A 16,801-nucleotide genomic window follows, 5' to 3' on the forward strand; every position below is an offset into this window, starting at 1 on the left:
AATAGTTTTAATTTTTACCACTTGTTGTAGATGCAATTTCGATTTTTTAAAACCATTTGGATGCTTTCGTAGCCAATTTATTGTTCTCTATCAGTTAAAACCAATTCCTTCCGGTAGAAACAATGAAGTTCAGACATTTTTTATCTTTTTTGTAGATTTCTGTAAGCAATGGAATATTTTCCAATGCTCATGTTGCGTTTCACAATAACCAATTTTTGAATTCGGATGGATTTTTAGGAGTAGCACTTGAATGTTTCATACGGCAATTCCTGCTTACATTCCTGAAATAATTTTTAACATTTTTAATACTTTTTATTTTGATTGCTATTTGGTTTTTGATCTCAAAGACAGTTAATAATGTAGAGAGTAAGTACTGATAGTTCTAATTTTTTTTCTACAGCTCGCAGATGGTTTTGAAACCATTCTTTAAAAAGATTTTTGTCTGACTCACTTACGCGCTTTTGTCCTTTTTTGAGTAATTTCATTGTATTATCAATCATTTGTTATGCCAGTAGAGGAAGACTGTTTTCCTTGTTGTTTTCAGAAACTTGATTTTATTTAGTCAGCCGAAATTTTTGAGATTTGGACGGAATTAAATGTGATTTTGATCCTGGTTGAACTATAAAATTCAGAAGAGACTATTTAGCAGAAAATTGCCGGATTCTTTTGTCACCGGTTTGTTACAAGAGGACTTCTCGCCGTGTCTTTTTGCTTTTAGCATATTGTTTTCGTCAATAGAAAAAGGGCATTACATAACCATACGTTGGTCATGAAGTGCGATTACCCAGAATTCATCCTGAAGCTCATTTGTGGTTCCCATGAACGATTCAAGGCCATACGTGATTTGTTAGATTTCCTGCTAATGAAAAAACATCAATACAAAAAATTCAAAAACGAGGGTCTCAAACTTTTTTTTAAGTTATTAATCATCTTTGAAGAATAAACATAGAAAAATTTCAAAAAGATTGTGGAAATTAAATGCTAAACTTTTGTTTCAACCCTACATCAAACACTTAACATTTTCATCTGATTATCAAGTCAATTATCATTTTCTTGATTCAAGATGATTATCAAGCAACGATGCAAATTATTGAAAAAAAACGATGGTTCTCTGTTTTCTCAACTAAACCTAAGGCGCCTAACTGTGGAGTGGTTTTCAAAAAAAATCGCCCCACAGCCCAATTTAACCTCTAAAACATATCTGCACAGCCCAAGCCCATCAATTTTTTGAGTAAAAACGCTCAACCTGAGTATGTATAAATGGTAACTCGGGTCGAGGTTTTGTCAACAAATAATGTAAGATTAGCGGTGAAATTCGGTGAAAAAAAAACTTTTTCACCGCAAAGCGCCCGCATCTTTTAGCGTTGAATGCGATGAAAGCGGTGACTTTTTGTAAGATTTGCGGTTTTTAGCGGTAAAAAAAAATTTTCACCGCGTTTACCGGATTTCTTACAAAAAAAAGAAGAAGCCGTACATGGGTTTGAACCAATCTCCTCCTACAGCCCACCAACTTCTTATTCCACTGCGCCATTTTTCACTAACTGGAATGCTATTTCCTGTGAATTTAAGATAAGCGTTGAAATTAGCGGTAAATGTTTTTAAGGTTTGCAATTTTGGCGATGATTTTTTTTCGCCGTATTCTGATGGTAGCGGTGAATTTTTTCACCGCATTCTGCTGGTGAAAATATTTCTTTCACTGCTTAAACGGTGAAAAACAGCTTTTCACCGCTTAACAATTTTTTTCTGCGCATTCATTGCATTGAGCGCAAATCTTACACTTTTTACTCAAACTCATTGCAAATTTTACATCTTTTAGCGAATTTTAGTGGTGACACCTCGACCCGGGAGTAGCGACTAATGGATGAGTTTGCGATATTTCAATGTATTGAATCTAATCATGTCCCTAACTGATCAGTAGAAACATTATGTTCGGCCAATGTAGGATAAGAAAAAACGGTAGGTCGAACTATGAAAGGACCTTGAGTGGAGTTACTCGCCTGTTTTTTTTGAGCCTTAAAAATGCAAGGAAATGATCCATCCTCAACCTGAAAAATTTTAGTGTTTTCATTTTGTCACTTTTCAATTTAAGAAACTTTCTTGTTGCATAACTCAGCTATTCACACAACAGGAATTTTGGGAGTTTAAACAAGAGATAAAAATATACTAAATATGCTTCGATGTCAAAAGAGATCCTAGTAGGCCAGAAAGCTATGTATCAAAAGCCTCCTTTGTATCAGACACCAAATTTTGTGTCCGGAAATCAGCCAGAAATGTTCCAATCTCAAAATGGACCGACAACAATGCAACAACCCAAAGATGGTCCTAAAAACAAACTCAAATGTAAGTTTACAAACAACACTTGCTGGACTGGTAGTGTACATATATAATAGTAGACAATAACGAAGTAAAGAGAACAAAGCAACAAAATTTAAATTCATCGGCAAAATAAACAGACAGAAAAAAAAATAAGAACCGACCATTAAGACTGCACTTTAATTTTCAATTGCACTTTAATTATTAATAGCCGCCCTCATCTTCTCAGCCGGCTATTATAGCGCTCCTAATTTTTTTTTACAATTCAAAGAATTTGAATTGTATTGGGGCGCTGTCTTTTTTTTATATACGACTCGAAGAGTATTGGAGAAATCCCTTATTTTTAATCAATTTTATTGGAGTGATTTTTGAAGCGGGAAATGAAACGCGTGAAAAAATTTGGAGTGAATTTGGCGCTGAACAAAAGTGAAGAGCGGAGCGAAAAGAGAGTGGTTTTTGTTCATACCGCTGTTTTTGAGAGAGCGAGAAATTGATGTGCGAAAAAATTTCCTCTAAGCGAGCGAAATTTTTTTGTTCACGTGCGGCATTTTAAAGCAGTTTTTTTTATTTATTTTGGTTAAGAGATTTGGTTATGTTTTTTTTTATTTTAGGTAGTGGTTTGAAAGTTTCTGGAAAATAAAATGAATTATATGATAATTCGGAGGTTTTTAATGTATTTTGCTTATTTTCGGGCTAATTTTTGCGTTTTTTTACGATTATTTTGTTTTACTGGCTCAAATGGGTATTGAAGAAACCCCTTCTACTTGTGCAATTTTATGATAACAATTGGTTACAGTTTTGTGGGTAAAAATCATTTTTTTGTTGAGAAATATGACAAAAAATTGCGAAAATTGGAACTATTTTTCTTAATTTTTTGCAGTTTTTCGTTTTTTTCTGTTTTTAGCTAATTTTCTTAGCCTCTTATGACTTGCCTATTGTTTTGCGAGCATCTGGATACACAATTGACTGAAGGGAATTTTTCCTTGGATTTATATGCTTTTGAAATAATAAAAAATTTAGTAACTTTTTTCAGTTTTTCGGTGAAAGTTAATTTTAAGAGCTTTTTTTTTCATAATTTAGCCTGAAGTATTTTTTTTCAAAATTCACATAGGTGGTTTATTTATTTAACAGTTGTTTTAATGAAGTTATTTTGGCAGAGATAGTTTTTTCGGGATCTCAATTTATAAAAAAGTTTGATCAGATTTTTATACTATTTTGACAGATTTGATTTTATTGTTTTTACTTTTTTGTTTCATGGTTTTGTTTCAAGATAATCATAAATTAGTGAAGGCAAGTTTTGTTTGATGAGTAGTTGGATGGCGTTAAATGGATTTTCACTTCGAGTCGTTTCCGGAATTCTTCCGGCTATGTTTTTTTTAAGATCTGTTCTCACATTTTCATGATTTTTGAAGTCAAATTGGAGTGGTGATTTTGGTCACGCCGATACAGGAAATGGAGCGAAAAAGCAAGTGGTTTTGCGGCGTGAATTTTTTTCGCTCTAATTTTAAAGTAGAGTGAGAAAACGGTGTTTGAACAAAAATTCGGTTTCTTGGTAGTGGTTTTTTATTCACATGCGGCAATTTAACTCTTATTTTTAGGGCGTTTTCGTGTTTTTGGATCGGATTTTCTTCTAAATAGTTTTCCCAATCCATTCACAGCTTATTCTGGAGCTAGTGTTTTGTTAGAATCAAAATTACATATCTCACTAGTGGTTTTTTGTTCTCCCTAGCAGCATTTTGACATTTTTTTGTTTTTTTTTGCTGTTTTTTTTTGTTTTTTTTCGTGATTTTTCTTTTGGAAATGGTTTTCCTAATTCACTCATTGTCCGTTCTAGGTCTAGTTCTTTGTTAATTCAATGAAAATTCTTTGAATTGTACGTCAGGACTTGTCCTGCTATGTTTTTTTTACTTCGTCGAACTTTTTTTCGCTTTACCATTTTGCCGCTTTTTCGACGTTTTGCATATTCATTTCGACATTTTCTCTAGGCTAGTTTTACTCTTCTCTCATTCTGCTTAAAGTGGAATTGAACATCAGTTGCTCAGCGAAGCAATTCAAAATGAACAGAGTCAGTATAAAAATTGAAGTCAGAATTAGAAACGGGATAAACCCATAAAGCCCATTTTTAGATGCCCGGTACTTGAACTTTGTTTTCATAAATTTTAGTTCCTATCTATACTGCTTTTCGGTATGAATACTAGACCCTGTGGCCTCTCACTGAGAGACAGAATTTGGTTCAACTACGAAATGCCATCGATATAAATCGGACTTAAAAAATGTTTTTGTACAAAAATCTTTTTTTTTTCAATATCGTCTATTCTCTCAATCCCAATCATTCTTATTGGAATCAACGGCGGCTATTTTCCGGCAATCTGCCGGGAATGTTAGTTTCAATTGTCCTTAGGATATTCTTCGCTTCAATCAAAATTCAATGTACAATCGTTTAATACGTCCGAGTGACTAATTGTTTCGACGCAATCTTTTGTGAATTTGAAAAGAGTGAAAAATCAGGCCGGAGTAAATTTCGAGAACCAGGCCGCGAGATTCTTGAGCGGCCGCAACATGTCTTCTTACTCTGCCCAAACACGGCAAAAGCGTTTATGATTTTTTTGTCGGTTTCGTCGTTTCTGTTCGGTATTTAACTTAAGAGACTCGGCATTGTCGTTTTTTAAAGCATACATCAATTTCGGTATTTAAATGTACCCAATTTTCTATATTCATTCAATTAGTTTTCTGAATGAGCTAAAGAAATGTCGACATCTTTGCACATTCGTTCACAAAATGTCTCTTCTAACTATGTTTTCTACAAAAAGAACTCCATCTTAACTTCGCCTACGTTATAAAAAGAAATATCAAATTTACTATGGATAAAAATCGACAATTTGTTACGTTTAAATACCGAACGTACCAAATTTTCTGAAACTGAACATACTGAACTTCTCGTGCATCCAAAAATGATAGTGCCAAATCTTCCTGATGTTCGAAACCAAAAACAACGTTCAAATTGAACATACCGAAGCCTTCTTACGTTTGAAACATTTTTTGTCATTCCAGTTCGTTCCTTTAAACTAGGGTTGAAGTAAAAATGTGGAATTCATCGACATCGTTTTTGACCACTGAGTCTTTTCTCGGCCATATTAAAGCTTAATATAACTACAGCACACTTTCATAGGGGAACTTAGTCAAGAAAAAGGAGCAAAACCGACGTAAAAACGTTGGATGTTCAATTTTCCTTATACAAAATTCATGGTATGTTTGATTTCTTCGTTATGTTGGCTTCAAATGTTTTAAGCAATTTTGTTCAAAATACGCACTCAAAAGCTTAAAAACCATGACAGATTAGCTACCCTAGCTCAAAACTAATGGCAATTTTGCAAACATGCAAATTTTTTTTGTTCGATAAAGCCAAATTTGTAAAAAAAAAAGCAATTTATCTCTTCGCAAGGTCAAATTTGATAAATTTATCAAAATAATGTTAAGTTTGCAAAAATTTGCAAACGATCGGCCTAGTTCGTTCCGGTCGGGCTCTGCTCAGTTTAGCAATGTGGGTTTTTTCACTAACCAATTCTCTGAGATTCAATCGGAAAATTTTCAAAGTCCACCTTGTAAAGATATGTGTGGTCAAATCACCCTAAAAGGCCAACTACTAACGATTAGGGACAAAAATTTTTAAACCTGTTTGCAAATTTTTGTGAAATTAATGCATTATTTTCACAAAATTTGCAAATTTCCTTATAAATATTTACAAATTTGACATTGAGCTTAAAAAAGGGAATAAAATGAAGCGCTAAAAGGCATAATTAATTTTATGGTCAGATTCTGCACAGTATATGTTTTCAGGGGCAGACGATGTTCAAACCCTCAAAGGGAAAACAAGCAGCAAAAGATCGAAGTCAGTTACCATAGCATCAGGGCGGTCAAAAGTGACAGAGGGGAAAATAGTCCGAAAAAACTCTCGTGATAAAATGGGGCCCATCGGGGAAGATGGAAAATCGGTACTTGGGAAAACTATGTTGGATAAAGAGTTAGTGTTCCAAATTAGTTTACTCAAATATGTATACAGATCTGTATTGCATCAGGGCTTGCATGAGTCTACCCTTGGCGAAGTATCCGCTCAATTTCCGCTGAAAAAATGCAAGATAAAACAGGATTGAGGAGAATTTGAGCAAAATGAGCGGAATCGTTGAAAAGAGATGGAAGAAAAAAGCGGAATTTAAGCGGAATAAAATTGCAAGAAATGAGCGAAGTTTGACCGGAACAGAAAATGTGAGCAATTAATGGATGAAACAAATGAATATATAACTTAATATACACAAAATTTAAGATAGTTTTCTAGGCTCTGTAAGTTGGGTCTCCAGGCTTTATAAAATAGGTTTCCCGGCTCTATTGCTTTTTTTTGGAATCTTGAGGGATTAATTAGCGTTTTTTTATTGCGCTCAAATTCCGCTCATTCCGATCAAAAGAAAATAAGGGATTTGAGCGGATATTGCGCTCATTCCTTGCATTCTTCTCCGCTCATTCCTTGTTTATTGTACTTAGCACGCAGAACTTTTTCCCATTTCGCAAAACGGACTGAACCCCATGGGCATAGAACTCGAAGAAAACCGCTAAAAGCAACGAAATCTACCTAATGGTTTTGATCTGTTTTGGAATAAAAGGACGAAAAGCCTTTCAGTTTGTTCAAGCTGGAAGATACTCTGGAAACACCTATAACTTGCTGGTTTGAAAATAACTTGACTCGCTTTATTGAAAGCCTGAAAATTTCGTATCAAGATATTTCAAGTTTTGTGTTCTGCTTGAATTGAAGTTTCGTGTTTCACTGAAAGGGGTCTCCGCTTTTGTTCAGCTTGGTTACTAGAAATTTCGTGTTTTGATAATCCTATTCTTGGCCATCAATTCGATTTTTAGGGGAATGATTGTGGAGGAATCAAAAAAGACGTCATCAAGTCCCACAATGAAGTTGATTGTGACTGAAGTTGACATGAATAAGAAAGCAACAGGTAAACCAACCCCACAGGCCTCGAAATACAGTCGTACCATATCAGTCTTCAGATTGCAAATTTTCTACAGCTGACAAAATTTGTTTTCCTCCGCTTTTTAAAGTTTTTTAGGGACCCAAGGACAGAGGCAAACGGTAAAACATATACTGATTGAAATGCAAATAATTAAGAAACTTTGACGTGAGAAATGAACGTAAGCTAAGCTCTATTCGGATCTTTTTTATGTGCTAAGCACTAAGCACGGATCAATTTCTTACAAATAAACAGAGAGCCTCCAGAAATTAAAGAATAAAAATTTTGCACGAATCATGCTATCCCAAGTTGAGGTCCCAGATGGAATCAAGTATCTCCGAGCCAAAGGTTATCTATGTACTAACATCTATCAACTAATATCTATCAGATGGCTCATAGCACTCTTACTGCAGAGTAGCAACTCAGGTGTCAGCCTTTATTGTTGAAAGCCCAAGATCTCTTGAGTTCAGAACAGAAAGCAAAATGTCAAATGTGAAAATAATTGCACTCAGTATTTTGAGTTGTTGTTAAAATTTTTGCTTCCTATGTTATAAAAAGTAGCTTAACTTGAAAAAAAAGCAAAATCATGCCTTAGTGTCCATAGTTCCCTCAAATTTGGATTAAAATATTTTGCCATGCTTTTTTGACTTTCAGGAAAAACTTTTCAAAACTCTATTAAATAGTTAATGATTTTTTGACGATGTAAATACAAAATCAATCGCTGATTTCAAGTATATAGGATATGTGTTATAGCAGTTTGATTGACTTTGAACGCATGGATGTCTGAACATAAAATCACGAACACTTTTGAAGGCATGAAATTTTGATGAACGCACGAAAGTCTGAACATGAACGCACAAAAGTCTCGCTAAAACATAAAAATCTGAACATGAACGCTCAAAAGTCTGATCATGAAACACAAAATCGTGTGAAGCAATGAAAGTCTTTGGAACGCACCAAAAATTGGATTTGTACACCCGGAAAAATGGCGGACGCAATTTTATCTTGACATGGACGCACGAAAGTCTGGTGCACTCACGAAAATCACGAGATAAGACCTTTGCGTATGAGATGATAAGCTAATGGACACCTTTCTTCCGATACAAACCGGATATACCGGTTTCCGTGTTGCTCCTATACCTGGGATAGCTACTCAAATTCTCAAAATATTTAATTGAGTTAGGTTAGTTAGAAAATTGTTCTATCACACACGATTGTTTTCTAGTGAGAAATCATAAGAACGTGCAGGATTTGGAGTTTCCTTCTAAAGTTGTTTTCTTTATCTTTTAATTAGGTAGTTAAATTAGCACTACCAACTAATTAATCTTAATCTTAAATAAAGATGAAAAATATTGATGTTGCAGGAAACTTATTTTGCTTAAAGGGTGACATAAACACTGGTTTAGACATTTCAAGAAATTTGTAAACTAATTTAACAAAATATTATGCACAGATGGAACCATTCTCAAAAAAACATACTTGAATTGGGACACAAATTGACATATTGTACAAAAAATCGCAATGTTGCTCATTTTTTGCAACCCCAGACGCTGGTGCCGTATTTCTACATAAAGCTTAACTATGTAATAACAAGGGTTCTCTAACTGGGGGAGCGTAGGGTATTGGGGGGAGGGGCGCACAAACGGAAAAAAAACCAAAAAAAAAACATATAATATCTTCAGCATCATAAAACTATTTACGATAGAAATCTGGACTCACGATTGCCAAATTTTTCAAGTTTTGGTGTCAATATTTCCCTAATGAAATTTTCTTCCCTAATGAAAAAATTTTTCGAAATAATTAAGTCTACAGATCAGAAAAAATGGTTAAATGCTGGCAAACAAAGTCTGCAGCGATTTTATTTGTTGTGTGCTCCTTTTTATGTAGTTCGCTTGACCAAGGTTTTCTCTATAGTGTTTGACTTTCACTCCTTAAAAACAATATAAACAGTTAACCATCGGAGGGAATTAAGTACTATTAGAGCCTTAAGCACTGCTTCAAAAAAATTTGTATGTTTTCTCTGTCAAAGAATTTTTTGTTTTTGATCCTCCTCATAAAAATTTGGTACCTAATTGTACTTAATTGCACTCAGACAAGTGTGACTTTTCTCTTAAATTTTACTATCTTATTAATAATGAAAAAGGTAAAACTTGGAAGGCCTTAAGTCGCTACCAACTGAAGTTTGCACCCCTTGTCGTCCTGCTCCTCCACAGCCCTACCCCTATTGCGTGATCGCCCGATTCCGCTCATGCCCCTCCACATCCCCAGGGGAGAGGAGGGCTAGAATACAAAAAACCTCAGTTGGGCACTGGCGCCAGCCGCTCGAACGAGGTAAGTCTTTTATTTTTATAAACAAAACATAATACGCCCAAAACATTAATCTTCATTTTATAGTTATATAAGAAGCAGTATTTGAAAGCTTAAGAAACACACAACACTAAATTTCTATTTTAACCTTGTTTTTAAAACAAAAAAAAATCTTTGTAATCAAATATTGTGTGAATATGAACGCGCAAAAAGGTCAGAAGATGAACGCACAAAATTTTGTGAACGCAAGAAATTCTGGTGAACGCATGAAAGTTTGGACATGAACACAGGGAAAATGGGTGGATGTACGACAGCTGCTGAACGCACGAAAGTCTGGACATAAACGCACAAAAGTCTGGGAAACGCGCGAAAGTCTGGCACAAAATAACAAAAGCTTGTGAAGAGCTCGAAAGTCTTGTTGAACGCACTAAAGTCAAGTGAACGCCCGAAAGCATGGACATGAACGCACTGCAGTCTGGGGAACGCAATCTTGTCTGGACAGGGAAGTTAAAAATTCTGGTACACTCACGAAAATCACGAAATAAGATCTTTGTGTCTGGGATGGACTGCACATAGACACTTTTTTTCTGAGACGGTCTGGACATTCCGGTTTCCGTCTTGCACCTAAACCTGGGATAGCTACTTAACTTCTCAAAATCTTTGATGGAGTGTCATTCTAGACCTGTTTTCGCTAGTTTTTCTTAGGTGGTTAGATTAGATCTAACAACTAGTGAATCCTAAACTTATTTTAACATGCGAAATTTTTGCAGTTTTAAGACATTGCCTGTGCGTAAGGGATGTCATAAACAATGGTTTAGAAATTTGAAGAAAGTTCTTAACTAATCGAACAAATTACAGTGCACAAGTGCAACAATTCTATTAAAACATACTTGATTGGGGAAGCAAATTGGCATATTGTACAAAAGACATCGCAATTGTGCTTATTATTTGCACCCAGAGACGCAGGTGCCGTATTTCTACATAAAGGTTTACTGTGTTATGACACGTGTTCTCTAACTGGGGGAGCGCAAGGTACGGGGGGAGGGGGCTCAATCGGAAAAAAATCCAAAATAGTATTTAATATCTTCTGCATTATAGAACTAAATACGATGGGAAAACTGGACCAACCGTTGCAAAATTTTTCAAGTTTTGTGTCAATATTTCTATAAAGAAATTTTCCTTAGTGAAGAAAAAATTCGAAGTATTTAAGTCTAGATATCAGAAACAATGGTTTATTGCTGGCAAACAAAATTTGTAGCTATTTTAGTTGTCTTGTTTTCCTTTTTAAGCAATTCGCTTGATCAAGGTTATTTCTGACCTTTTGACTTTCTGACCTCAAATATATTATTAAAGGTAACCACCGTCGCAGGGCATTAAGTTCTACATACTCTCTTTGAGCCCTACATACTCTTTCAAAGATATTTGTATATTTTTGTCGAAGATTTTTTTGTGATCCTCCTCATAAAATTTTGGTACTTAGTAGTACTTAATTGCACCCAAGCAAGTTTGACATTTTTCTCAATTTTGTTTTACCTCAATAATGGTTAAAAAAAAGGTATAACCCGGAGGGCATTAGGTGGCTGCCACCTGGCAATTTGCAATCCTTGTCGTCTAGCTATTCCCCAACCCTATTGCTTGATCCCCGACTCCACTCACCCCCTTCACGCCTCCCCCTTAACGCTAGAATCTCCCAAACCCCAGGGTGGGGACCGGAACTAACCGCTCGCCCGACGTAAGTCTGTTACATTTTTTGAAAAAAAATTATCACGTCCGAAAATAATCAAAAATTAATGTTCATTTTTTAGTTATATAAGAACCAGTTTTTGAAAGCTTAAGAAACACATAGCACTACTTTTCTATTTGACCCTTGTTTTCAAATAGATCAATTAAAAATACTTTATAATCAAATATCGTGTGAACTGTTTTTTTCACCGGAATCCAAAATTTCCTATCAAATAAAACATTCGCTTAGAAATTTTGATTACCACGGTAGCGCATAAGAAGTGGAGTAATTTGCAGAATTAAAAAGGACTAGAGAACAAATTAATTGTGATGTAAGTAGTTTCAACTACATTGAAATGGACGAGTACTAGCTATGAACCAGCATCTCTTAGTATGAAGTCTAGTGTGCTAATCATTGCACCAAGTGTCTTTAGTTCTGAAATTTGAACAGCTCTTATAACCCGTGCTCTTCTTTTTAATAGCCGCACAGCGATAGCTGGGGCTATCATTGGCCTTTCTTGGTTTTTTACAATTCAAAGAATTTAAATTGTATTGGGGCTCTGTCTTTTTTTTAAGATCTGTTCACACATTTTCATGATTTTTGAAGTCAAATTGGAGTAGTGATTTTGATCACGCCGAAACAGGAAATGGAGCGAAAAAGCGAGTGGTTTTGCGGCGTGAAATTTTTTCTTTCTAAATTTAAAGTAGAGTGAGAAAACGGTGTTTGCACAAAAATTCGATTTCTCGGTAGTGGTTTTTTTGTTCACATGCGGCAATTTCACTCTGATTTTTACTTTTTTCGATTTTTCGAATCGGATTTTTTTCTAAATGGTTTTCCCAATCCATTCACAGCCATTCTAAGCCTATATATTGTTCACATGCTGCATTCTGACATGATTTTCTGTTTTTTTTTTATTTTTTATCTGATTTTTTTTTAAAATTATTTTCTCAATTAATTCATAGTCCATTCTAGGTCTAGTTTTTTTGTTTAATCAATGAAAATTTTTTGAATCGTACGTCAGGACTTGTCCTGCTATGTTTTTTATTTCGTCGTCATGATTTTTGTTACGACCATATGACGTCACAGCCACTTTTTGTTCATTCGTTCATGCAATTTCAACTGAATTGTCTGTGTGACGTCATTTTTCGCTCTTAGTGGAGCGAGTTTTTTTGTTCAAGGGCGTTATGAAATTTTTGGTCACACTTGACTTTCCTCACTCTCAAAAATGACTTCCTCAATTTGAAATTGACTTTTATTTACTTTAATTCAAAGAGATAAGGTCCAATTGATTTGTGTCAATCGAAATGAAGGTTATTTGAGATCAGCTAATAGAGGCAGCAATAACTTATACAGATTTTTAATCAAAATATAACAGATCAGCCTTCAATGAAAAGACTAATTTTTTTGGTCTGTCTTTTTTATTGCTTTTTTGGACTGCCAATCTACGAATCTATTGGGGCTATTTTCTGGCAATCTGCCAGCTATGTTTCCATTTCCCCGAGACCTTGTCTCTTTAGCCAAGCGTATGTTGAACAAGAAGAGCTTCTTGTCAAGCTTAATTTATGTACAATTCTTACTAGGCTGTTTTCTCTTATCCTTCTAACCAATAGTGCACTAACAAACAACTAAAAGCAGTATATGACAGCACAAGAGAGCCACTGGTATTAGAAAAGGACCATCATTGTAATTGGAAACAATTTTCATGCAATCTATCATAATGTTTTTTCTCGAAATATTTCACTAATCGGAGAAGTTACAGTAAATGAGTTAATAATAAATTATTTTGTCTCAGTAAATATTGTCTCAGTAAATTTATCTGAGACAATATATTGAAAATAAAAGTTGAGTTATCTTTTTTTTTTTCAAAATGCATTGTAAAGTTGACAATTGCACCCTTTCTACCCTTTTCTAACTACAAAGCAACTTATGTTTTTTCTTCAATTTCTTCATTTTTAAGCTAAACACAAAATTGTTGAAAACCACAAATCTTTAAGGGCCACAAAACTAAAATATCAGAACCACTTTCTATAAATTTGTTTCATTAGTAGGCCAGAAAGTATTTAATAATGTTGCTTCCCCGGAGCCAAATCTAAGGATCTTTTCCAATTGTGCTCAACGAGCTTAGTGTTTGCATATTAATTGAACCACCCAAGCTCACAATTGCAACACTTTTAAATGACGGTCAACTATGTAATGGCACAAGCTCTGTAACACAAGGGTGCTTACGGTATGTGTGGGGAGGCAAAAACGGGAAAGATACCAGCAAAAATGATGTGGAATGCATCATGAATCAATGTCTTTGGTGTGTTTAAGGAAAACTTTTTCTCTGAAAACACTTCATGTGCTACTCATACAATCGGGTGTAAGATCGGTAAATTCACATCAAGAGTTTGATTTTTTTTTACAAAAAAGGAACAATCAAACACACATTTTTTCTCCTCACAGCCCCCTCCTCAATTTCACTGCATTTCTTACAAAAATTCGCCGCATTTGTTTTCCAACGTTTACTTGAATTCACAAGAAATAGAAAAGACTTAAGTGACAGGTGGAGCAGTGGTATAAGAAATTGAAGACTTGCCGGAGGAAAAGGCCTCGAAACCGTATAAGGATGTGTCTTTTTCTAATAACACTCAGAACGCGGTGAAAATAAAAAATTCCCCGCGATTCAACGCATGCACCACAAAAAGACGTAAGAAATACGCGGCGAAAGTTATTCTCCACCGCATTTCTTACAAATGTTCACCGCATCGACTTTTGTGGCAAATTAATGAAGGAAAAGCGGTGAATGTGGTGAACAAAATACACCCCATTTAACTGCATTTCTGACAAAAATTAGCCGCATTTGTTTTACAACGTTTACTTAAATGCACAAGAAATAGAAAAGAAGTAAGTGACAGTTGGCGCTGGGGTATGAGATGTTGCCGGAGGTAAGAGGTTCGAAACCGTGTAAAGATGTGTCTGTTTTGTAGGAATACCGAGAACGCGTTGAAAATAAATAATTCACAGCGATTCACCGCAAAAAGATGTAAGAAATTGCAACACTTTTAAATGATGGTCAACTATGTAATGGCACGTGCTCTGTAACACAAGGGTGCTTATGGTATGTGTGGGGAGGCAAAAACGGGAAAGATACCAGCAAAATTGATGTGGAATGCATCATGAATCAATGTCTGTGGAGTATTTAAGGAAAACTTTTTCTCTGAAAACACTTCATCTGCTACTCATACAATCGGGTGTAAGATCGGTAACTTCACATCAAGAGTTTGTTTTTTTTAAAAAAGGTACAGTCAAACACACATTTTTTCTCCTCACAGCCCCCTCCTCAATTTCACTGCATTTCTTACAAAAATTCGCCGCATTTGTTTTCCAACGTTTACTTGAATTCACAAGAAATAGAAAAGACTTAAGTGACAGGTGGAGCAGTGGTATAAGAAATTGAAGACTTGCCGGAGGAAAAGGCCTCGAAACCGTAAAAGGATGTGTCTTTTTCTAATAACACTCAGAACGCGGTGAAAATAAAAAATTCACCGCGATTCACCGCATGCACCGCTTAAAGACCTAAGAAATACGCGGTGAAAATTATTTTTTTTTTCACCGCATTTCTTACAAAAGTTCACCGCATCGACTTTTGTGGCATTTTAATGTAGGAAAAGCGGTGAATGTGGTGAACAAAATACACCCCATTTCACTGCATTTCTTACAAAAATTAGCCGCATTTGTTTTACAACGTTTACTTAAATGCACAAGAAATAGAAAAGAAGTAAGTGACAGTTGGCGCTGGGGTATGAGATGTTGCCGGAGGTAAGAGGTTCGAAACCGTGTAAAGATGTGTCTGTTTTGTAGGAATACCGAGAACGCGTTGAAAATAAATAATTCGCAGCGATTCACCGCAAAAAGATGTAAGAAATTGCAACACTTTTAAATGATGGTCAACTATGTAATGGCACGTGCTCTGTAACACAAGTGTGCTTATGGTATGTGTGGGGAGGCAAAAACGGGAAAGATACCAGCAAAATTGATGTGGAATGCATCATGAATCAATGTCTGTGGAGTATTTAAGGAAAACTTTTTCTCTGAAAACACTTCATCTGCTACTCATACAATCGGGTGTAAGATCGGTAACTTCACATCAAGAGTTTGTTTTTTTTTAAAAAAGGTACAGTCAAACACACATTTTTTCTCCTCACAGCCCCCTCCTCAATTTCACTGCATTTCTTACAAAAATTCGCCGCATTTGTTTTCCAACGTTTACTTGAATTCACAAGAAATAGAAAAGACTTAAGTGACAGGTGGAGCAGTGGTATAAGAAATTGAAGACTTGCCGGAGGAAAAGGCCTCGAAACCGTAAAAGGATGTGTCTTTTTCTAATAACACTCAGAACGCGGTGAAAATAAAAAATTCACCGCGATTCACCGCATGCACCGCTTAAAGACCTAAGAAATACGCGGTGAAAATTATTTTTTTTTTCACCGCATTTCTTACAAAAGTTCACCGCATCGACTTTTGTGGCATTTTAATGTAGGAAAAGCGGTGAATGTGGTGAACAAAATACACCCCATTTCACTGCATTTCTTACAAAAATTAGCCGCATTTGTTTTACAGCGTTTACTTAAATGCACAAGAAATAGAAAAGGAGTAAATGACAGTTGGCGCAGTTTTACGAGAAGTTGTCGGAGGTAAGAGGTTCGAAACTGTGAAGGATGTGTCTTTTTTGTAGGAATACTGAGAACGCGGTGAAAATAAATAATTCACAGCAATTCACCGCAAAAAGATGTAAGAAATACGCGGTAAGAATTATTTTTTTCAACGCATTTCTTACGAAAATTCACCGTCAAACCTCAACCCGGGATGCCCCTTTTCTGTGTATAGACCCAGCTCACACAAAAACACACTCACAGACACACACAGACACAGACACAGACACAGACACAGACACAGACACAGACACACACACACACACACACTCACACACACTCACACACACACACGATCTCAGGCTAGCCTTCCTGAGCTTAAGTAAACTGCTATCTGCAACAACCAAAGCTAGTATGATGCCAGTTATTTGAGAGCCATCTGTTTGTTTATCAGGTGTTAGTTCAATGATGGCAGGTGCTGGTGTCAAACAAATGGGAGATTACAATGAACGGGCCAGAGGGACAAACAATACAGAATACAGGATAGCAAGTGGGGGAACTATGTCTCCAAATCAAGCTACAGACGACCCTGATTAGTCCGTTTTTAATGAGTTGTTTAATGGGCACAAAAATAATTGCGGGAGACTATTATTGATCTCATTCTAGTTTTCGACTGCCCAAGGTGTTCTTAGGAACGTAATAGTAAATAGTTTTAGGTGTCCTGACTGAATAGACGTCTGATCAGACCAATTCTATCATGGTGCGCTCTTGAATTACATGGTCTGAAAAAGTCTTCAAAATTCAAAAACTCATCT

At 35.6% G+C, this 16,801-nt stretch overlaps 1 protein-coding gene across 1 annotated transcript; it reads left to right on the top strand.

Annotated features, from left to right (window-relative positions):
- The first annotated feature begins 2,177 nt into the window (after positions 1-2,177).
- LOC142354936 (uncharacterized) lies at positions 2,178-16,583 on the top strand. The gene is made up of 4 exons (XM_075407259.1): positions 2,178-2,340; positions 6,151-6,334; positions 7,219-7,310; positions 16,441-16,583. The coding sequence occupies exons 1-4, from the start codon at positions 2,178-2,180 to the stop codon at positions 16,581-16,583; spliced, it is 582 nt and encodes a 193-aa protein (XP_075263374.1).
- The last annotated feature ends 218 nt before the right edge of the window (positions 16,584-16,801 follow it).

Source organism: Convolutriloba macropyga, unplaced genomic scaffold (genome assembly GCF_964194025.1).
Source record: "Convolutriloba macropyga unplaced genomic scaffold, txConMacr16.3 SCAFFOLD_5497, whole genome shotgun sequence".
Lineage (NCBI taxonomy): Eukaryota > Metazoa > Xenacoelomorpha > Acoela > Convolutidae > Convolutriloba > Convolutriloba macropyga.